The sequence below is a fragment of the Eubalaena glacialis genome, chromosome 3 (assembly GCF_028564815.1).
Source record: "Eubalaena glacialis isolate mEubGla1 chromosome 3, mEubGla1.1.hap2.+ XY, whole genome shotgun sequence".
Lineage (NCBI taxonomy): Eukaryota > Metazoa > Chordata > Mammalia > Artiodactyla > Balaenidae > Eubalaena > Eubalaena glacialis.
The window spans coordinates 65703560-65727390 of record NC_083718.1 but is presented as its reverse complement, the minus strand read 5'-3'; the positions used below and the strand labels follow the sequence as shown (position 1 = coordinate 65727390).

Below are 23831 nucleotides of genomic sequence, written 5' to 3'. Positions count from 1 at the left end.
TTATACTATAAAATGTTGTACATTCATAGTAATTTTAAATTAGCTTTATGTTCTAAGAAGCTGTCCTACATAGGAGCTTTGTAGGTTTTTCATGTGTAACATATTATAAATTTATCTTTTAAATATAATAAATGTTTTCATATTAAAAAATAAAAATAAAATCATAATGAGATACTACTTCATACTCACTAGAATGGCTATAATCAAGAAGACCAAAAATAATAAGTCTTGTCAAGGATGTGGAGAAACTGAAACCTTCATGCATCGCTGGTGGGAATGTAAAATGATACAGCCACTTTGGAAGACACTTCGGCATTGTCTTTAAACTTTAAACATAAAATTACCATCCTACCCAACATTTCCCCCAAGAGAAATGAAAACATTTCCACAAAAACTTTTACACAAATGATCATAACAGCATTACTCATAATAATCAAAAACTGGAGAGACTTCCCTGGTGGTGCAGTGGTTAAGAATCCGCCTGCCAATGCAGGGGACACGGGTTCGAGCCCTGGTCCAGGAAGATCCCACATGCCGCGGAGCAACTAAGCCCGTGCGCCACAACTACTGAGCCTGTGCTCTAGAGCCCGTGAGCCACAACTACTGAGCCCGTGTACCGCAACTACTGAAGCCCGCACACCTAGAGCCTGTGCCCCACAACAAGAGAAGCTACCGCAATGAGAAGCCCGTGCACCGCAACAAAGAGTAGCCCCTGCTCGCTGCAACTAGAGAAAGCCTGAGCAATGAAGACCCAATACAGGCAAAAATAAATAAATTAATTAATTAACTAATTTTTTTAAAAAAACAAAAAACTGGAAACAAGCCATTGCCCATCAATTGATGAATGAATTAAACACCATGTGGTCTATCCATGTAGTGTAACACTTTTCAGCCAGAAGGAAGTATTGGTTCATGCTACAACATGGATAAACCTTGAAAGCAGTATGCTAACTGAAGAAAGCTAGATGCAAAAGACTACAAATTGTATGATTCCATTTATGTGACAGGTCTGGGAAAGGTAAATCTACAGATACAAAAAGCAGGTGACTGGAGGCTGTAGGTGGGAACAGGTGTGACTGCAAATAGGCACAAGGAATCTTTTTTAGTCATAAACTAGATTGGGGTGGTGGCTGTACCACTCTGTCAATATATTAAAAATCATTGAATTTTACACTTAAATTGGGTGAATTTTATGACATATAGATTGTACCTCACTAAATCTATTTTTTAAAAAAGATGAGGTGGGTGCTCACTTTGGCAGCACATATACTAAAATTGGAATGATACAGAGAAAGGGATTAGCAGATACAAGCTACTATATATAAGATAGATAAACAACAAGGATTTACTGTCTAGCCCAGGGAACTATGTTCAATATCTTGTAATAAACTATAATGGAAAAGAATATATGTATATACACACACATACAACTAAATCACTTTGCTGTACACCTGAAACTAACACAATACTGTAAATCAACTATACTTCAATAATTTAAAAAAATTTTTTTTCAATTAAAAAGGATGAAGTGGGAAACAAGAGGTTGTGCCACACACTATGTATTCTTGCACATAACTTCCTACTAACCTTGTGAGGTGGTGATGGCGTCTAATTCTGTTGTTGAGGACGCTGAAGCTCAGCAGGCATCACTTCCCTGATCAAAGTTGCCCAAGTAATTAAGTTGCCAAGAATATAGATAAAAGATATATATTGATTAAGAGGTGATTCACTGGGAGAATTAATTTGAAGATCCCATTATTATACTCTAGTGCTCATATGACATTCATATTGAAGACACCTAGAATGTGGTTAGAGGATAAAAACCAGAAAGAGCTACTTTGAATGGTTTCTGGAGTCATCATCTCTTAGCCCAGGTTAAATTCACTGATGAAATTATTGGGATTTTCTTTGTATATATGCGGGATTTTAAGAAAATGATACCAAATGGTCTGAAAACGGCAGTGGAGAGTGAAGAAAAGGCTACTTTAAGCCTTTGACCTCAAGTTCATTTCAGAAGTTTGAAAAGAAAGTAGTGCCCATAAGTGAAATCAGGTTAGATAAGCTGAAAAATTGGTCAAGAAAAGATTGAAATTTACTAGCAGTAGAAGAGAAATGAGAGAAGATATATACCTTTCTGTAGAACAGGGGGCAGGTCTTAGGAAAAGAGTGTCAAAGTGAAAAAGTATGTATGAATCTGCCAAACATAGGACCCAACACAGCATCAATAGCTCAGTGATATAAATTGGTCTGATAGATTTAGAACTGAATAATGAAACTGTGATTAATAATATCCACAAAGATGTACTTTGGAACAGCAGCAGTAAAGAGGGAATCATCTTATTTATATTTTTGAGAGGGACAGAAAAAGGAGTAAATCCTCCCTTTTCACTTAACAGTAAGAAAGATATGTTTACCTGATTAATTCAGAGACCACATAACCCTTTTGTGTAACATGATAGGAGGTGGGAAAAGTAGAGTCAGTACTGAAATAGATGGTGTCTAATTTTCTCCCAGCTCTGCAATATGTGAAAGAAACATTTCCTTAACAGTTAAAATGAGAGTTGAATTCTAGGTGTTCTTAGTATAGACCAGAAGAAGGCTTCAAAATAGATTTTAAAAGAACAAAACTGCCTGAATTTTTAATACGGTTATTATGAGAGAAGAGAATCTTCTACAGCTTGGCGTTAGATTTTATCACAAAGAAAGTTCTTTTACATAGATCCTTTTTCTAATATGTTTATAGGTTTGAAATACTTATTTTGATTGGTCTAGTTCTTCTTTCATTTCTGAAGTCTTTTATACCTCATAGAAGTATTATATTGAAAATTTATAGACGTTTTTGGTCTTTTTCAGTTCTCTATCCTGAGAAAATACCACTTAGGTTCTGCTATACACATATATGTGGTTGATTATATCCTAGAACCTAGTGACTTTCGCTAAATGAAGTTCCAGCTAGTTTAGGCAGCCGGTTTTTTTGTATGTAGCATTTACTGATTACTGAAGTAAGAGGGCCTGTTCTATACTTTGATGATGTTAGATAGCATCAGAATTACAGCTCAGTGGGAATAGTTGGCATCTTCTTTATCTATCCTATGCCTTATCACTTATTTCTGCTTTAGGCAAAGGGACTTGATATTCTTTAAGTAACACTAGGCCTAACTTCTAGAGATATTTTAGACCTGTGCTATACAATATGGTAAGCACTAGCCTCATGGCTTTTATGCATGTAAGATGTGGCTAGTTCAATTTGAGATTTGCTTTTCAAAGCTTAGTATGAAAAAACTCATTAAATTTTTAAAATATTGATTTTATGTTGAAATATATTTGGGATATACTGGGTTAAATAGAGCATAATATTAAAACTAATTTCACCTGTTTCTTTTTACTATTTTCAATGGGACTACTAGAAAATTTAATTACGTATGTACTGTATTTCTGTTGGACAATATTGATCTATAATAGTAAACCATTTCAGTGAATGTGTTTTAGCTGTCAGTGATATTTTTAATGTCAGTTAGTTATTTGTATTCAAATGTTTGTTCTCCTTTCAACAAAAAGAAATTTTGGCCTTTTGATTTTTTTTTTAAGCCTCTCAAAGAACTATTTTCTAGATCTTCATTTTTCATACTAACTTTTATGAGAATCATAATATCATTGTATGTTGTTGCTTCCTCAAATAAGAAAATGTTGGGAATTCTCTGGTGGTCCAGTGGTTAGGACTTGGTGCTTTCACTGCTGGGGCCCCGGGTTCGATCCCTGATTGGGGAACTAAGATTCTGCAAGGTGCGTGGCATGAACAAAAAAACAAAAAAAAAAGAAGAAAATGTTTACCACAATAGACTTTTTGAGAGCTGATTTTCATTACCCAATAGCCACTTAAATTTTTTAATGCAAAGAAGGCATCTGACCCTCAGAATGGGAGAAAATATTTGCAAACGAATCAACGGACAAAGGATTAATCTCCAAAATATATAAACAGCTCATGCAGCTCAATATTAGAAAAACAAACAACCCAATCCAAAAATGGGCAGAAGACCTAAATAGACATTTCTCCAAAGAAGACATGCAGATGGCCAAGAAGCACATGAACAGCTGCTCAACACCACTAATTATTAGAGAAATGCAAATCAAAACTACAATGAGGTATCACCTCACACCAGTTAGAATGGGCTTCATCAGAACATCTACAAACAATAAATGCTGGAGAGGGTGTGGAGAAAAGGGACCCCTCTTGCACTGTTGGTGGGAATGTAAACTGATACAGCCACTATGGAGAACAGTATGGAGGTTCCTTAAAAAACTAAAAATAGAATTACCACATGATCCAGCAATCCCACTACTGGGCATATACTCAGAGAAAACCACAATTCAAAAAGACACATGCACCCCAATGTTCACTGTAGCACTATTTACAATAGCCAGGTCATGGAAGCAACCTAAATGCCCATCGACAGACGAATGGATAAAGAATATGTGGTACATATATACAATGGAATATTACTCAGCCATAAAAAGGAACGAAATTGGGTCATTTGTTGAGACTTGAATGGATCTAGAGACTGTCATACAGAGTGAAGTAAGTCAGAAAGAGGAAAACAAATATCGTATATTAACACATATACATGGAACCTAGAAAAATGGTACAGATGAACCGGTTTGCAGGGCAGAAATTGAGACACAGATGTAGAGAACAAACGTATGGACACCAAAGGGGGAAAGCGGCAGGGGGGTGGGGGTGGTGGTGTGATGAATTGGGAGATTGGGATTGACATGTACACACTGATGTGTATAAAATTGATGACTAATAAGAACCTGCTGTATAAAAAAACAATAGAGAAAACCTATTTATTAGGTTTATAGACATGTGTGCAATTTTTAAAAAAAAACTACTGTTACCTTGAAAAAAAAAAAAAAAGACTATACATTTTCCTGTAAGCACAGGTTTAGTCACATCCAAGTTTTGGTATGTAATATTTTTATTATCATTCAGTTCAAATTATTTTCTAACTCCAATTGTGATTTGTTTTTTGGGGGGTTACTTAGAAGCAGTGTATTTCATAACTTCTAGTTACTTTTTTGTTACTGATTTGTAGCTTAACTACAAGTCAAGAAACACACTTTGTATAATTTTAATACTTTGAAATTTGTTAAAATTTGCCTTATAGCACAATATGGTCAGTTTTAAAAATGTTCCAAGTGTGCTTGAAAATAATTTGTTATTTAAAGTTTTGGAGTATAGTGACTATATATCTGTGTGTTGAATCAAATTTGCTGCTCACGTTATTTAAGTTTTCTTTATATCCTTACTAATTTTTTGGGGGGGGGGGTCTACTGGTTCTGAAAGAGGTATCCTCTATCAGTGAATGACAGCAGTATGTTAAATATCCTATTATGATAGTGAACTTGTCTATTTTTTCCTTGTAGCTCAGTTGCTCTATATAATTTGAAGTTAAGTGCATACAAATTTAAAACTTCCTGGTAAATTGGTCTTGTTGATATGAAGTGCCCTTGTTTATTTCTCGTAATGCTTTTGCTTTCAAGTCTACTGTATCTGTTATTACATAATTTCCTTTTGGTTTATATTTGCACAATATATCTTTTCCAATTCCTTTACTTTCAACCTTTTGTACCATTATGTTTTGTTTTTATAATAAATTTTTAAAAATTAAAATAAAAGGCATCTGGACATATTCCTTTAGTTATTTTCGTACTGTTTCTGTGCATGTTATTGATACTTATTTGAGAAAAATGTGTAACTTTTCGTTTTTCTTGATTTCATTGCTTTGTTTTGATTTTTCTATAGAGACTACTAAGGAGATTTCTGAATGAAAATGCTTTTCAGAAGCTTGGATTTTTTTGCTTGTACATTTCTTCCCCAGAGCAGTTGTGTTCTGTAGTTAGAGCTTCTGTGATTTTTTGTTTTTTTAATTTTTAATAGGAAATTGGAAATGGAAAGCTGTGTTCCCTGTTTGTTTTATGGTTACTTTATTGCTCTTGCCTCTTAAAGTAGGGTTCATGGCTTTGGTTCTTAAAATGTTTGTTTTTGTGGTTAATTTCCCTAGAAACACTAAACTCGGTTAATAAAAAAGGACATGTTTAGAGGTTACTGGATGGTAAATTAATTATTCAGTTGATTCTAGAGTATGGTTGAATAAAGCAGCCATTCTTCCAAAAACATTTACAGAAGGTCAACTTCTAATATGATTCCCTTTTCAGGCACTACAGACACCACCTCCAACAACACCGCAGCCGTGATTTCCACAGCGCCTCCGGCTTCCTCAACAGTCACTTCCCCTTCTCTGAGTCCCTCCCCCTCTGCCTCAGCCTCCACCTCCGAGGCATCCAGTGCCAGTGAGACCAGCACAACACACACCACCTCCACTCCTTTGTCCTCTCCTCTTGGGACCAGCCAGGTGATGGTGACAGCATCAGGGCTGCAGACAGCAGCAGCTGCTGCCCTCCAAGGAGCTGCACAGTTGCCAGCAAATGCCAGTCTTGCTGCCATGGCTGCGGCTGCAGGACTAAACCCAGGCCTGATGGCACCCTCACAGTTTGCAGCTGGGTAAGGTGCTTTCTCATCTTGTTTACATCTGAGAAACAGCTAGGAGGTCATCCCTGGAGTTATTGTAGGGAATACTTTTTCATCACTATCTTAAATGCAAAAAAAGACAAGAAACAAAAACAAAAAATCCTTTAAAGCCATAATCTCTTTGAAATGGGTTGCTCTATAGTAGTAGCACAAGGATTTTGATTATGGTTGGAATTAAGTTTCTTAACACTCTGGAAGGACAGTAGTCATACCTTTATTTCTAGATGAAGATACAGAACACCAGGCCACTGATTATACCTGAGTGATGGGACCAGGAAGAAAGCCCAGGATTCCTGACTCTTATTCTTATGCTTTCTCCATTAAGCTCTGAACTGTCTGCTTTCTAATTCTCAAACATAAATAAGAGATACAGTAATAGGATTCCCAATTTTATATTACCATCAAACAGATAAGAATTACTTTGTAAATATATTCCTTTCTCTGGCATTTTTTTCCTTTTGTTTTGGAAAAAAGGAGAATGAAGTAATTCAAAGAGTCACAATGACTGCAAGTTTTACATTTTGTGTGGACCATAACCTTGTTTTGCTTTGTACAAGTGAGCATCAAGGAAAGCAGTAACTTGGAAGCACTAACCAAACCATGTAAGAGTATAAAGAGAATAACATATTTCCATATACTTCCCCAGTTGTATTTTCCTTTTCCTTATCCATTTGGGTATGTTGTCAAACTGATACAGGCATCTACGTTGTAATAAAGTGACTGCTCTTTTGGACTTTCAGAGGTGCCTTACTCAGTCTCAATCCAGGGACCCTGGGTGGTGCTCTCAGCCCAGCTCTGATGAGCAACAGTACACTGGCAACTATTCAAGGTCAGTAGAATTTTTTTCCTTACTTAGCCTTTTTTTTTTTTTTTTTTTAAATGGAGGAAGTCTGCTTTGCTAGAGGTGAAAGTGATGGGAAGAGATAGTTGAATTGATAATGCTGACTAACCTGAGGACCAAGAATGTGTCCTTGTAAACAGCTTTGTAAGAGAAATATAGGTGTCGGTCTGTAAGAACAGGAAATACACTTAGTTTGGTGTATTAAGAAACCAGGACTGGGACTTCCCTGGCAGGCCAGCAGCTAAGACTCCGAGCTTCCACTATAGGGGGTGCGGGGGGTCCTACCCCTGGTCGGGGAACTAAGATCCCACATGCTGCATGGTGTAGCCAAAAAAAAAGAAAGAAAGAAAGAAAGAGACCAGGACTTTAATGCTGATATTTATCTTCTTATGTAAATAGACTTGGAGGCAGAATTTCCTCCTACATTTATCTAAATAGTCATCCAAGACCCATCCCCAGACAAACTTGACCAAGAAAAATTCTCCAGTCCCCACCCCCGCCCCTACGAGAGCCATATACAAGAAGGCCCTATAACGAATTAACATTGGAGCACATCATGCAGACTTCAAGAGTACTTTTAATTCTTGTTAGGTTCTGCCCTTTGTATATCCCCATCATTATAGAGCATATATTCTCTTGGATTTTAATGTCTCTTTTACAAGCCCAGATGGGTCCCTTTTGGCCTTAGCATGCTATCCAGTCTAAAATGAGTCTAAATCCACTCATTCTATGTATTGAAGGGTTTGATTTGTTTAACGTCTGAGCTTTGTGTTTGAAGATGCTTGCTGTTACGTGATTCAAGGAAACACTTTGAGACATCACTATATTAATCTGAGAAATTTTTCTTAAAATAATTTGGGCTTAAATGAGAGTTCTTGGGGCCAAAAATAAGCTGTTAACGAACTTCAATTAAGATTAGTGTTTCATGGATGATATCTCTACAGTATACTGTAGACAATATTAGTTCCAGACAAATCTAAAACATGACCTAGATTACCTTACATTATATTGACTTTCTCATTGACTAAATCATATGTGAAATTGATGGTTAGATCTGTAAAGCTTTTATTATAAAAGGATTTCTTTTTGGAGTAAGATTTGTGATAAATCACTTTTTCTCTTGCATTTCGGTGTACCTCTGGGCTGTAGTGACACTAAAAAGGCAAGATGCCTTCCACAGGGCATAACTGAGTACAGAACAGGTACTCCCGGGGAAGATCTAGAACTGGACTATGACCCTGAGCCTGGAATCTCGGAAAACGTCAGGCTGCACCAAGACTCACTGTTCTGTACTCTGTGTGTGATCACGTCCAAAGTCAAGGACATCCCCTCAGTTCCTCTCTCGTTCTTTATATATTATGTAAGAAATCAATCAAAATTTTAATGCCACTAGGAAATACATGTGCCTCAAATATACATGTGAGGATGTGGCTATATGGGTGAGGGGATTGTGGGCGGTTGTCAGATACAGGAAAAGATATTAGAGTGCCCAATTATTTTAATGAAAATTTTGATGATGAAGGAGAAGCAACAGCATCACAGAAAAATTCTTATGCATTAAAGCAAGTCCTAACCTTAGAACCCACCTACATCAGTATAGCTCTGCTTTCCTCCTACAGAGACTCATCATTCTCCTTTGTACAGGTCATAGAAATTAAATGTTTTGAAGTGAGAAATGAATCACACCTTATACTTTATTTGGTAATATATAACTTATTTTAGAACTAAAGTCTTTTCGAAAGACAGTTTTTATCTTGTATATCACGCTATAAAGTGCTCAAATTTATCAGTAATGCCAGTTGGTTTGATAAAAGCGAACTATATTTTAACGCCTTAATCACTGTAGCTAGTTTGTTTTTTGAATGGAGGTAATCTAAAGTCAGTAATCTTCATTAAAAACAAAATTATTGGATTTAACAAATATTTCTAGGTAGATGGAATAAAGTTGAGATTTCAAGATAGAAACATGACTCTTTGATTCTCCTCTCACCTATGCTGATCATGCTCATTAAACTAGAGTTTTCAGCCCTTTAGGCTCTTTCAAAATTATAAATAAACTTTAGTTGGTGACAGTATAGTGCTGTAATTAAGGGTAAAAAATTCAGTTAAGGGATACGCTTTTTCTCCACCTGGGTTGTAGGAAAACTCAGTACATTTGATGTGTTGCTTGGCTTCTCCGGGATGATGCTAACATTCTCCTTCCTGCCTGTTTTGCGGGGGGTTTGTCTGTAGCTCTTGCTTCTGGTGGCTCTCTTCCAATAACGTCCCTGGATGCAACTGGGAACCTGGTATTTGCCAATGCGGGAGGAGCCCCCAACATCGTGACTGCCCCTCTGTTCCTGAACCCTCAGAACCTCTCTCTGCTCACCAGCAACCCAGTTAGCTTGGTCTCTGCCGCTGCAGCCTCTGCAGGGAACCCTGGACCTGTAGCCAGCCTCCATGCCACCTCCACCTCAGCTGAGCCCATCCAGACCTCGCTCTTCACAGCGGCCTCTGCCAGCGGGGCTGCCTCCACCACCACCGCCTCCAAGGCCCAGTGAGCTGGGCTGAGCGACGCTGCCAGCCCCCTTCTTCACTCCGAGTGCGACTGGCTGCCAGGCTGGCTGAGACCGAAACACGTGATGGGCTTCCTCTTGCCATGTTGCAAGGGCAAGGGAGAGGAGGGAGAGAAGAAAAAACACATGCCGGAAAAAAAGGATGGAAACGGGACAACATTTGCCTAATTTTGTAATAAAACACTGTCTTTTCAGGATTGCTTCATGGATGGAGAACTTTCTAACCAAAAATTTAAAAAAAACAAAAAAAAAGGCAGAAACAAAAAATCAAAAACAAACAAACAAAAAAATAAGTGAAAGGACTACTTATCATTTCCAGCAGTCATGATGACGAGTTAAGGTGGGTTACCAATTCCAATATAGGAAGGGGATTTCTTGTTTGTCTAAATTTCTTTTTTTCTTAAAAAAAAAAAATCATTTTTATGGGTCTGTTGTACAGGCCATTAAGTCATAACAAGGTGTTTATAATCGTATCAATTGTGTTGGGGGTTCCTTTCTTAACTGGTACAATTTAGGCAGGCCTGTATTACTGTATCTCTATTGTTATTGTTGTTGTTGTTGTTATTGTTTTTTATATATATATATAGTTTGGACATGTTTATCTCTTGCTCCTGGATCCTATTTCAGTGAGCTCCCACACTGTGGGGCGGGAGGGTTTTAGGGTAAGGGGGACTTAACGTTCTTAACTGCGGGGAATGTTCTTGCTGGTTTCCTTATCCTTGATGACTCTTACAGAGGTGCTAGAAAATTATTTTCTTTTGCCACTTATGCAAGAGGCTTGGTGCAGAAGCTGAAGGCAGTGTGTGCAAACACTCCCACTCCACACACGCCCCCTCCCCCCCATCAGGTGGTGCCTTTGGAGCACTTTTGCGTAGGAAGGAATTCCTGCTGAACTGTAGCTCTCACTCACCCCAAATCATTGAATGACCTGAGGCCCAGATCCTGTGGTGCAACAGTGCTGCTTTCTGCTACTTTCAACAGGAATGGCTGTACATGTTGCAGGGCAGGATTTGGTTCCGAAGAGCAAAGACTACTGCAGACACCTAACTTGGTGGTTCTCCTGATTTCTTATCTCCTGAAATGCTCTACTGTTGGTGTGTTTGTTTGTTTTTTCCATTTTGTGGAAGTTTTTTATCCAAACTTCCTTTAACTTACTTGGCAAAGAACAAAATGACTTACTGAAATTGGGAAACTTTTCCCTTCTTTTGTTTTCTGAAGGAACTCTACTAGACTGTTTTCCATTGGTTATAGATCACCGAAAGAGGTGTGATGAGAAGAGTCTGAGGTTAGCTACAGACTTTCACCAGATGGCTTATCAATTCCTCTCACCCTGACACTCTCCTTGGTTCTCTGACTAGAGAAGGCACTCATTAGCTGGGCATGGGATCTGCAGAACCTATGAAGGACTTTGAGCAGGAACTTTGCACACACCTCAAGTGTCTCCTTGGTTTGTTAGTGGTGCTCCTGCTAGGTAGGTCTAAATGGCAATACACATCGCTCTGTTCATTGTAGAAGGCGATTAGCTTCCATAATTGTTTCCAGGGTATTTCTAGACGATGTAAATGAGCCCGTGAAAAGGAGGTGTTTATGGAAGTAGATGAAGAGGAATGAGGGTAACTTGGAAATTAGATTCCCCTTTTTGTCAGTGTTCTATTATTATAGTATCTGTATCCAAAAAGTTCCCAAAAGACTGGATCACTGCAGTGCAGCTCATCTGAGCTCCCTTCTTATTGGAGTGAAAGGTTCCCATCTGGTGTTTGTGGGTGCTTGCTTACATCTACGGTGGTCCTGTGACTGCACTTTTTCCCCATTTCGAGCTGGGGGCTGAGAGAGAGCTTACAGGTAATTTTTCTTCTGCATGCTCTGCTTATATCCACAAGGGAGCTTGGATTCTGTGTATTTGTCTCTTCACAGTGTTGGGAAAGGCAGTGATACAGACACAATGTGCATTTTTGTTTGTGATCATCCAAGTGGGAGACAGGCATATTAATATTAAAAGACCAGAAATGTTTTAGTTCCCTTGTTAATTTTTCTTCTATTCCTTCTGTCTTCCCATTTTATTTCACAAAGTATTTAATTAACTACCCTTCACCTTCCTAAGATCCCTCCAAAATCAATGAACTGCAAGCAGGGAAACTAACAAATGTCCATCCACCGTTTTTGTGTGTGGTATGTTTTTTTTATGTTGTTTTTTTGACTAAGCTTGAACCAAAGTCAATTTTTAGCAAGCTGCTGTACTAATGGACTAGTTTATATTGTGCAGTTCAGACACATTGAGGAGATAGATGCTACTGACAATTTCTTTTTTCATTTGTCTTTATTTTATATAAAAGTTGCTGCTTGTTTTAACCTTTTATGTTGGTAAGTTGTAGTATCCTCTGGGCAGACATTAACTTGATTTTTTAAGTAGTTTATTTAGTTTGGTGTGTAAATAGAATGGCAGTGTCAGTTACTAATTTTTCTCCTCTTCATCCCACTATTTCTCTGATGTAGTTGAATTTAATCTTTTATCCTGATTTGACATCTCCAATTTTAGTCTGTGCAAATGATTTTAGGGCTGTCAGTAATACTGTAGCTGTCCGTAGTGATGAGTCCCTCCCTTGGGAGTGGTAAGTTAGGAGGAAGGATTCAGGGAGGGAAGTGCTGATACCCACCATACTGGATTAGAGGTTGTAGCATTAATTTCCCACAGTTGCTACCAAAGGAAGCGTTGAATCCCAAGGGACTCAAGCCCAATGGATTAAGAGGAAGAGCAAGGAAAGGCTGTGTTTGTTTTCCTATGTGGTTCAAAAATGCTCCCTCTCCCAAATAAGATTCACCAACAGACTTCAATATTAAAAAAAAAAGATACTAAGCTTTAAATGTCAGTACGATGGTCTTCTCTTCCCTGCCCTGTCTATATTCTCTAGTTAATTCGGGATAGGGGAATTCTGCCTTTGTGTATGTGGGGTTGTGGATCACTTTATGAAGATAAAATTTAAACCAGCGTAAAAACCTGTGTTTAAAAGAAGAAATAAATCCTTAGACAAAGGTAACTTTTAGAATTTTTCTCTTTTTTTCTCTTATTTAAAAACAAGTAGTGAAATGAAAGGTACATTTACACATGTACACATGAAACACTAAAACAGCTTGTTGATGGGTGTTTAACTTAAAATTGACTCCCCATCATCATCATCCCTAGATAGTCTACTGATCATATTGTGTCATGACTCAACCTTTAGTCCTTTTTTACTTTATATCATCTTTTTTATCATCTCAAGAAATGCTTTTTGAATTGAATGAATCTCCTAAGCTAAGGTACTCAGACTTAACTTTTAGCCACCTTATATGGGAGAGTCTGGAAATTAAGAGGGACCATTTGACCAAAAAGAGATGTTTGGTAGCGTTTCTGCATTTCTAAGAGGAAGGGCCAGATAGGTCATCACAGTTCATTGTGTCATTCTTCTTTTTTTCCCCTTAATGTTTATGCAAGTTTTATTTTATCCCTGAATTTGGTTAACACATATTAAGCCAAAGACTAATTCTAAATGCATTTATAGCGATACTGTATTTGCCCATGGTAATGGGCCCTCCCTAGGGAGTGGTGAATGTAATTGTTTGAATCCTGCTTATCACAAGCAGGGCAATTTGGTTGTGAACTTTATTTGTACCCTGTATAAATCTAAAGGACAGCAGAAAGACCTGGAAAAGGGCTTCTCAGAGGAACAATATTATTGTTCCTGATTTAAGAAATATGTTGAGTGCTATGTTAGTTTAAATGTTTCTGAAGTTACATAGGCAGCTTTTTAGAATTAAAAAAATTGTTCCTATCTATTCATTACCTGATATAAAACACACTTGCTTTTATTTATTTGGTAAGAAAGATCAATACCATCCCAATTTACTCAACTTATTATTGCGAAATGGAACCAAAGGAATCCAACTTTCGTTTTGTGTAGGACCGTACTGATTTGTACTTCATGGTAGCATTATTAGAAATTAACGTTTTTTTAAAAGGGAAAATAATATTAATTAAAAGATTTTTTAGTGAGATTATCTTGCCAATTTGTTCTACACAGTTCATTCATTGTTGGGGAGAAAAGCACAATTGTACCTCTTTTTTACATTACCTTGTTCTATTATCCCTCATTTATTTGGGAAGGTGGGAGAAAACCTTGTCTATATTCAGAAGCACAGATGCTTGACACAATATTTAAATTCAGCCCAATCTTTATCATTAAATTTTCTATTTAAATTGCTGGGAAAGCTGGATACATTTGAAAATGTAGGAAATTAATGTAGATTTTTAAAGTTGTAAATCCTGATAGTAAACATTGCAGTTAGTGTATAATAAACACTTGGCTTACAAAAGAAACTCTTTGTTGTTCATAGTCTAAAGTTGTTCCCAAACCATGTCATCCTCACAAAACTTTCTTTACCAAGAAAAAAGTAAAATCGTTACACTAGGAAGAAGAGAGAGAGAGCAGACAGGGAGCAGTCAGCAAGCCCTGAGCGTCAGGGCCGGCCGAGAGCAGGCGAGCGGTGGGCAGCACCTGGTTCAGACCTCCTGCTGGCAGTCTGCTGTGGCCTTGGACCCCTCAGGGGCCCCCCAGAAATCAGTCTGCGATCTGAGAGCCCTCCGTTAAAGAGCCTCAACAATTGATTATGAGAGTTAGTCAAATACTTTCTCCTTAATCGGCATCTAAAATTGATGAATTTAAAGTTTATTCGTTCAGACCGTGTTTATTGGAGCTGAAAATGTTAAAAGACCATCAGTACTAATGGAGAAAAAGACTAAAAACTTGACATTTAAAATTACTCAAATGGGCAAGAACTGATGGATTCATCTGATCATAACCATTGTGAGTTCATTTTTGTATGTGTGTGTGAAAAGCATTTAGTTTCATCACAGCCCTGGCCATCTTTTTGCATAGATGGTGCACACAGTACAAATGTGAACTTGGACAGAAATAGGATAAGTAAACTGCTTTCATCATTAAAGGCTGATACTAATCCTGTTCTGCCTCATTCTTTTCTTAATCTAAAGAGATTCAATGGGACACGCCTGAAATTTTCAGTAAGATATTTGAAAGGATTCCATCCAAAGGGCAGGGAATATGTCTTTTCTCAGAGTTGTCAGGTTTACACCCAGATTTCCATATGATTTGTGAAGTTGCTTTCTTCTGACCATTCTTATTCATGAAGCAGTTCCATGTGTGGGCTCTTCTACTCTCAGCCTTTGCTCAAAGCAGTAAACCTTAGCAGATCCTATGTTGATTCTGTAATCTGGATCTCCTTTCCTCTCTTCCTTCTCTTCCTTTTCTCTTTGAATGGTGATACCTTAATCTGGGAGGGTAATGCTCGTGGGTAACAGCTAGCTTCTGGCCCCTTCATAAAATACCTCAGCATAGTTTAGCATTGTTACAGAACTGGTTTTAAACTAAAAACCAAATAAATAAGTAAAAAGAAAAAACTTTATAAATAGTGGAAATAATTCTAGCTGTAGCATTTAGTTGAACTGATGTTTATTATGATTGATAAACATGATTGATGCTGTATGTATTTGGGATCCTGTTTATAGGTTACAGTTTATAGGGTTAGGGAGGGTGGGTGGGGAGAGAAGAAGGTGATTATGTTAGAAGGAAAATGTTGCATTGCTCGTGTGTGTGTTTGCTTTTCCTTATCTCTGTCTTGCCAAAGGAAACTTGATCATCCCTGTGTTTGGGTTTGGGATTCGTTAGCCTCTCTGCCGTCTAGCCTGCAGTGCAGCGTGTGGTGGCATGCAGGTTACATGTGGGTTGTCCAGTTCAGGGTCCTCGAAGGCATTTACATTCCTTCCTGTGGCTGCCCAGGCCCCCCATACCCCGCCAGCCTCTCCTGACGATTCATTACCTCTGTACGTAGCAAGAGCTTAGGAGAAGGATGAATGTGTGAATGTCGGGGTGTGTGGTTGAGAAATAGAGGCAGAAGTAGAGAAGCACCATTTAATTTGGAGGGGAAAGGAGAAATGAATGATTGATGCATCTTAATCTAAGAAAATTAAGCAGGTTTTTTGTTTTTTGTTTTTTTGTCGCCCTCTGTCATGTTAATGTTGTGCTAGTAGCACAACAGTTTAAAACCTCACTTCCTTTTCTCATACCAAGGCTAATTTTGTCTCGACCAAAAATGCGAACAGAAGAAAACCAGATCAAGAAGTTGAAAGCCAACCTGCTCGCCTCTTAAGCTGTGATACGGTGTGACCTTTAGGGATGGGTTAGTTAGTGAGATTGAGAAGAGTATTATTGTTCTTAGTGGGGGTGTGAATGAGAAATGACGCTGGTTTAGGAACAGTTAAGAGTCCTTTCTGGCCATACTCTGGGGCAAACTTTCTTGGCTCCCTGAGTTCAGATATAGACTCTATGTCCAGAAAGGCTATTTTTCAATAAGTGATCCATCTCACAGAACCTAAGTGGGGTTCGGTTTGGATACCAAAGACACTGCATTGTTTATCCTTACGTTTTCAACACAGGCAGAGGGAATAGGAACAAAAAGCTGAAATTTGGAAAAGCTTTATTTACCTTTGTCTCTTTCCTTTTCCTCTCCCCTCCCCATCCCCACTTTTTGAAGGAAGTCTTATTGGTCATCCTGGCTTTGGAAAAGAGATTTATTTAGTTTCACTCTGCTGGCTCTGTAAAGATGGATAGAGTTGCTAAGTGTGGCAGTGATATTCTTGGAACTGCTGGGAAATTTAGGGGGGGTGGCAAAAGATGGGGGTAGAATTCTTTTCTTATTTCCCTTTATCTAACACTTATAAAGAGAACCAGTACAGCCTGTTTGAGTTCAGACGATATTTAGTTGTTCTGTCACTTGTGAAGGATAAGCATTTTCAAGAGCAAGATAACATGGAAATCCAAAAGGCCTTCCTTTATTCTTCTGTATTGTTCCAGAATGTTTTTACATGTTTTTACATATGGGCTCTGGGGAATTGAGTAGTTCACTGTTTTGGTGTACTATTGACGAGACACAGAAAAGAGGGGAGGGATAAGAAATGTATTGCTCTCGACAGAAAATGATCAGGTTGCAGAACTTCATGACAGCTTTACTAATAATCTTATTGTTCTGACGTTATCTAAAAGTGGTATTAATATTGTGTGACTTTTCAAAGCGCTAGATAGGTCAGGAAGCAGGTATCAAGGCTATTGAAGATAAGAGCACTTGAAACAACAGTTGAGGGAAGACAAGGCATACATGATGGACCGCCACTGCACCCGGAAGTGAAGCTCCCAGGGTGGGCAGGGCAGGGCCGGTGCCCGTTATGATTCTTTCTGCGTCCCTGAGTCAGCCCACTCCTCACAGGGCCCGCCACCCAGTGCCCCCTTCTGGTTCAAACCCAGGACACTGTCAGAAAGTTCAGACCCCAAAACTAATTTACTGTTAAAAAAAAAAAAAAAAAATTGAGGTCTGCTGCAAAGTTCCCCCGAATTTTCTTTGTTTACTTGTTCATCATTGTTTTCATGGAGTCAGCCACAACCTCGCAAAAGCAGCTTAAGGCTTCTTTCGTAACTTGGCAGTGGCATTGAGCTCTCTCACATGATATCCCAAAGTCTGCAGGCAGACCGTTGGGTACAGTGCTGTTTCCAAAATGAGACGTCCAAACACTTTAAAATTGGGATCTCCTTCAAATGAAAAAGGACAGAGCCAAGGAGAGAGAAGACTCTGTACTCCTACCTAGTCCCGCAGCGTCTCTGAGTCAGAACAATAGAGCAGGAAAGGGAAAGCACTTTCGGAAGCTGGAATGACAGTCCTGTTAGGAAAGGCTGTAGTTGTAGGCGGGTGGGGTGCCACGTCTTTGGTTCTGATCCTACGTGGGTCTGCGGAAGGCACGTACTTTATGAGAGTAGAGTGGACTAGCCTGGTTGTGTGTAAGACTGCAAACAGCTGGGAGGGGGGAAAGGAGAGAACCAAAGACTTTGCAACTGTATTATAACATTGGCTTTTGACAGCGTAAATGGTGTGTCTCCCCTGAGTGCAGGCGAAGTGGAGACGCAGACTTCTTCCGGCTTCTTACCTCTGCTCGCGGGGCCTGTGTGCATTACTCAGTCCACAGGAGGTGTCACTCCGAGGAAATGCCCTCCCCCACGTTAGACCGTAGTTCAGTCCCCGCAGCTGTGGTGGTGGTGGCGGTGGCAGAGGCGAGGTGAATAAGCGTGGGGTTCTCCGCCCACCACGAGTCCAGGAGCTGTTGTATACCTCATTTCTAACTCGTGACTGAGTAACTTGCTTTAAAACTTTCTCTAAACCCTACAGAGTTGCCAAGTCTGCCCTCCCTCCTCTAAGTAATGTTGAACTCTGGCCTATAGCATCACGGGACCTGTAGCCTAGGGTGGGACCTCCCAAAGCCTCTGAATGTTGCTGCTTTAAAAGCTACTGCAAACTGAGGGCAAATTGCAATCTTCTCCTTCTTTTTGTTGCAGGGGGTCTTCCCAGGTCTCTTAACATCTGTTCCCCGCCACCCTGCCCTTAGGGGCTGGCCAGCCGGCCACACCCCGACCCCACCCCCATCTCTGACTGCTGGCCACACCCCCCCCTCCAGTACTTGCCTTCTCCCTGGTGCGGGGAGGCCGTCCCCTTCCCCTGTGAGGCCTCAGGGTTCTGCTCATTTTCAGGACTTTGGGTGGAAGGGAAGACACCAAAGGCTCCTTTAAGCTGACTGCTGCATACACATTTCACTTTTTTTCCTTTGACATGACCAAAAAAAAAATCCAAATATTTAAGTTTTTATTATTAATATTATTATTATTTGACAATCTTATATCCAATGGGCTGTCTAGAAGCTGCATCCCCAGCCCTTCACCTTTTCTTTGAATGTAGTTCCCAACCTTCAATTCCCACCCCCAATGTTGAAAAAAAGAGCTTTGCCAGGTCTTACTACTGCTGCTATAAGCCAGGGGAGGGTGGTTTCTTTGTTTTGTTTTGTTTTGTTTTTTAAATTTCCAGCCAAAACCAAAGATTTTTTAATGATTGTATAAACTCAAAACAAACAAAAAAACCAAAGAAAAGGGAAGTCTTCAGCGTCAATCCAGTCTGTGGCGTCCTGGTGTTTAGAGGAGTGAGGCCCGGGGCAGGGAAGGGGGGTGGCCCCTGACTGCTCTGAAAGGGCAGGGAGTCTGTTTCCCGTGCTCCAGGGTTCGCAGAGGCGCATGCTTGGTAGCTTTGGCTCCTGCCAACCTGTGAACATGCCATGGAACGAACTGGCATTTCAGATTTTCCAAAACGGTAGGCAGAAGCCCATCACCACGACAGTCCTCCCTACAACAGCCATGGTCACTGCAGGGGCTTAGCGCAGGGACTGGGAGCCCGGGGCGTGCTGCTGGGCGCCTTGGACTCCACAGAGTGGGGGAAGTTGAAGACACTGGTGCAGGATTGGCTGCTCTGCCGGGTGCTTTAACCTCTGGGGCCGTGCCCGTGAATACTCGCCAAGGTGCCCTTCTGAGCCTTTTCTCTCTTTTCCTTTACTGGAACTGCTTGGAAGTGGCTGTCCTGTTTGTGAGAAAACACGCAGAACGATTATCAAGCTTTTTCATTTCTCCTTACTGTAGTTTGTTTCCTTTTTGCAGCACCACTGTGCAACTATGCATTGTATTTCACAACCTTTTGTGCTAGGTAGATGCCTGTGACTTTTTAACTTGGGGGGTGGTGGGTGCAAATGAAGGAACTTTTTACACGGATCTTTTTAATCTCAGTTGATTAGGGGAGGGGGGGATTTGGTTCTAGGGTCATACAAGCTCTATCCCAAAGCAAAATCCAAATGTTAATAATATTAGCCTGATGCAGATACCAAAGATAATTTCTTTCCTGCAGAACCTTAGACTTGTGTATTAAGTACGATTACCCAGCACTTGCATTAGTCTAACCTCAGTAATTCCAAAGCTTAGATGTATATTTTGGTATATTTCTGGGATATTAAAAAAAAATGTCGTTTAACTTCTTGTTTGTTTCAGTGTAATGCTCTTAAAGTCATAGCATGAAGATAACTGAACTGTCCTATTCTTAGTAGTTTGAAATAATAGTATTTTTGTATGTTTTGGGTGTGTCTATGTATGTAGTAACATAACAGTTTTCACTGCCTAGGTGTTCATAATAAAAAAGAAAACAAAAAAGTTCTGAGTGTACATAATATTAAGTAATAAACTTCCACCGGGGTCAATTTGGATTGAATATTCGCTGATTATCGGTCCCAACTGGGATTTTGTTTTGTTTTAAAGAGACAGTGGTTTTTTTTTTTTCTAAAGCTGTTTTCTTTCTCTCTGTCTTTAAATATCTTAATTCCCCCCACCTTTTTCTTTTCTTCCTTTTTTTTTTTTTTTTTTTAAATATTGATTCAGGGGTGTTTTTCCACTGTTGTCAAGGGAGGGACACAAGGGGAAACTGACCCCTAGGCCTCCCAAAACTTTTTGTTTTACGTACTTAACTTTAAAATGTGAGTTTGAGTTCTCTTTTGTGGAAACTTAAGATGTGGTGTAAATGATTCTTTCCAAAATTGTCCAGCAGCTTTAATGAGGCAGTGACAATTCCTAAGTAGTTTATTGGGAGTCCTTTTACATTTCTCCTTAGATAACTCTGCAATCTTGGTGGCTATTGTATAGCCTCACTGTCCCAGACGCCTGGTTAGCCATTTCCCCTCGGATAGGAATATGCTACAAGAATCAACCCATGACTTGGGAGTCTGGGGCCTCGTTATCTGGGCCCCCGGGAGACACACGTTTTCTTGGTTTTGAAAACCCGAAACACAAGCAATTTACATTTGGGGGAATTAGCTGATACCTCCTGAGGCCTGAGGAGGCGGTGGGGAATATGAGCGGTGCTGTCTCTTTAAAAGTGCCCTTTATATGATTCCCCCTCCTGGGGCTGCCTGCAGGGGGCTGTAGGCTTGGGAGAGGTTGTGTAGGTGACAGTGAATCAGAATGAAATGGTAGATTTTGTGTAGATGCATTTGTCTGCTGTAATTTTTTATATATATTAAACTTACTGTAACTGTACAGTTCATTTCTGTTGTAAAACATCATTAAACCATTTTCCAAGTGTTTTCACATTGTTTGAGTTTCTCTGAAGTTGTTGCGTTGGTATTCTGGATGCTTCACACATTCCCATACAGACTTCTCAACTAAGCCTTCCAACTTATTTTTTCCAGCAGGTGCTCTCAGGCATCCCAGGATCACTGTGAGCACACCGGTTCCTCGGCCACCCGTACCCTGGCTTCGGCACGCTTCCCCCTGTGCTCCGTGGGGCGCTGGGGCCACCACATTGCTCTCTCCCCAGGCCCTAGTGGCTTCCTGGGACCCCGAGTCTGGGAGCAGTGGTCTCCTTCAGACGCGGAGGGCTTTGTGTGATCAATTGATTCATCTGTGAGAGAACTCTTCAAAGGTCCCCTCTCACTGTGTATTTGACTGCGGAACTGGCATTGAAATTGACTTTTCCAAATTTTTATTGTTTAAACCACCGTGCCCTTCTAGCATTTCCTGCCAGGTCCTGAACAGTCATTCTCTGGGGTCCTCTGAAGGAAGCTACCCCTGAACTTGGCCCTCTGGTTCTCCTGTCTGAGGGTACACAACTTAGCTCCCTCTATCTAGCTTCTTGTAGCCAACATTTAGTGTCAATGCAATTAGTTGACTGCATAAAAAGGAAAATTTGAATCTTAAAATGAATTTCCCACAGAGAGAAAACTTCAGCTTGTTGAAGAGCTTTGGGAGGCATCCTGTTTAACTAGTGTATATGAACTGAGTCCGTGCGTCCCCCTTGAATTAGGAGACAGACAGAGACTGAAAGAGAAAGCTTGCGCTATGGTCTCAAGGTATGGCTGCTGTCTTGAAAGGGGCCCAAAATGGGAAGACAAATGCTGGGTCCTTTTCTCCTCTGCTCCTACGTCAAAGAACGCCTCGCTCTTTTCCATTCCACCCTGTCTTGTATTTATAACTAACTTGCTTTTCAGTTTGTAAAGTTACTCTTAAAACAATTTCAAGTTTTAACAAACAGGAATTGGCTGTTTGGTAGAGATAGCAGCGGGCTCACAAGCATGAGGACTTTAGAAGGCAAAACCCATTTGTCACGGGCTAAGGCATGAGGATAAAAGCACTGATTCCATTCTGTTACCCTGTAGTCCTTTGTAAAAAGGTTGTTACATTCTAACCCACTCCAGTGGTATCTACCAAGAGGAACTACCCATGAGAGAGTATGAATTCTCCAACTGCAGCCTCTTCTCTCTCCAAAGACTAGGGCCACTCTCAGCTTGATTGGGGGCTTCGCTATGCCGGTGAGCCCTCTCCCACCGGTCTTCTCTGTGCAGTTGTCTTGCACAGAGTCCAGTAAGTCCTCTGCCCCACCCACCCTGGGCAAGCTCCCACACCCATAGCTTACAGCCAGCTTTCCTCCTACCTCTTGAGTCAAAATCTTGACAGAATTGGGTCACTCTTCAGGCCAGCCATATGGGTCACACAGCCTGGGTGAAACTCAGCTGACCTTAAAACTAGGTAAGAGGTTGAGGCTTAACGTTGACTAATAGAGGAAGCCAACTTCGTGTTTTATAAAATGCCCAGTGAGTAGAAGAGAAAGCAGCAGCAGCCAAAATGAGGCTCTCACTTGTCATGATGAACTTCAGTCAGTGGAAAGGCAGCTAAAACAACATAGTGTGATTTTTCCCATTCCTTTGCCCCATGACCAGGTTACATAATTAGGGCTGATGATAGTTTTCAGCCATTCTCTCCCTCCTCAGAGTCCTGTTCCTTCCACGAAACCTTCCACAGAGTCTCCCATACCTTGCCGAGCTCTGTCTGCACCCCTTCATTGGCAGCTACTCACCCCTGCCCCACTCCACTTCCACCTGCCTGTCCTGTGTGCATCACAACAGTACACCGTGATGCCGAGTTCTTTACACGGTGTGGATGAAATACAATGACAAAAAGTCCCTAACTCTGTGATGATACTTCTCTAGCTTCCCTGGTAGCTTGCCAAGCGCTGGGCACAGAATAGGAAGGTGCTAGGTCAATACTTTTGGTGAATGGAATTGAATTCCCCTCTGAGGCCAGGAAATGAATCGAATGCCTTCTCTCCTGGCACAGATGCACATCACTCCTGTTGGAATCCCAAATGCTCAGGGGCTTTTAATAGCCATGGCCTTCGATTTCAAAGTCTTTTCTGATTTCAAAGTCTTTACCCAATATTAATTGGTGGCTTGATGAGTTAGGGCCTTATAAAACAGCCACTGCAGTTAGAGGAAATACTGCTGGGGACAAGGTCACTTTTTGTGGGAGAACCTGACCTAAAAGACCTCTGTTGTCCCCTATCCTTCCCCAAACCCTACAGACAGAGGTTTCTGTTTTTGTTTTCTTGGCCACGTGCGTGTCTTGCAGCTTGCGGGGTCTTACTTCCCTGACCAGGGATCGAACCCAGGCTCCCTGCAGGGAAAGCGCAGAGCCCTAACCACTAGACCGCCAGGGAATTCCCCAGACTGAGGTTTTTGTGCTGTGGCATCAGCAGCTGTTCATAACCCCCAGACACCCTCTGACAACGATGCTCCCTCGTCCTGATGCCCTAATGCTCAGCTGGCCTCTCTCCTGCTCCTTCCTGCACGCCACAAGCTAGCTCAATGCTGTGAGCCCTGCACCCGGGGAGCTCCCCATCACCTTCTCCTGGTTCCTGCATAAGGACTCCTGGCGTATCCAGACACCATGTTGCCCCAAGCACAGCCCTTGTTTGGGCCACTGTATGCACCCGGCTCTCCTGCATTTTCCAAGGAGCCATCCTGTTCTCTCCTAGCAGCAGGCTGATCTCCTGATAACTAAATGACCATTACAGGCTTGACTGCCGAAATAAAGCTTACGGTAAAGCAGCA

General features: G+C 40.5%; 1 protein-coding gene across 3 annotated transcripts in view; it reads left to right on the top strand.

Annotated features, from left to right (window-relative positions):
- Nucleotides 1-10464, top strand: part of POU2F1 (POU class 2 homeobox 1) — a 170861-nt gene extending 160397 nt beyond the window's left edge. For all 3 annotated transcript variants that reach the window (XM_061183143.1, XM_061183142.1, XM_061183141.1), the window contains 3 exons: nucleotides 6217-6562; nucleotides 7330-7418; nucleotides 9663-10464. In XM_061183143.1, the coding sequence (XP_061039126.1) occupies nucleotides 6217-6562; nucleotides 7330-7418; nucleotides 9663-9970 (743 nt within the window). In that variant the 3' untranslated portion in view covers nucleotides 9971-10464. The remainder of the gene's footprint in view (nucleotides 1-6216; nucleotides 6563-7329; nucleotides 7419-9662) is intronic.
- The last annotated feature ends 13367 nt before the right edge of the window (nucleotides 10465-23831 follow it).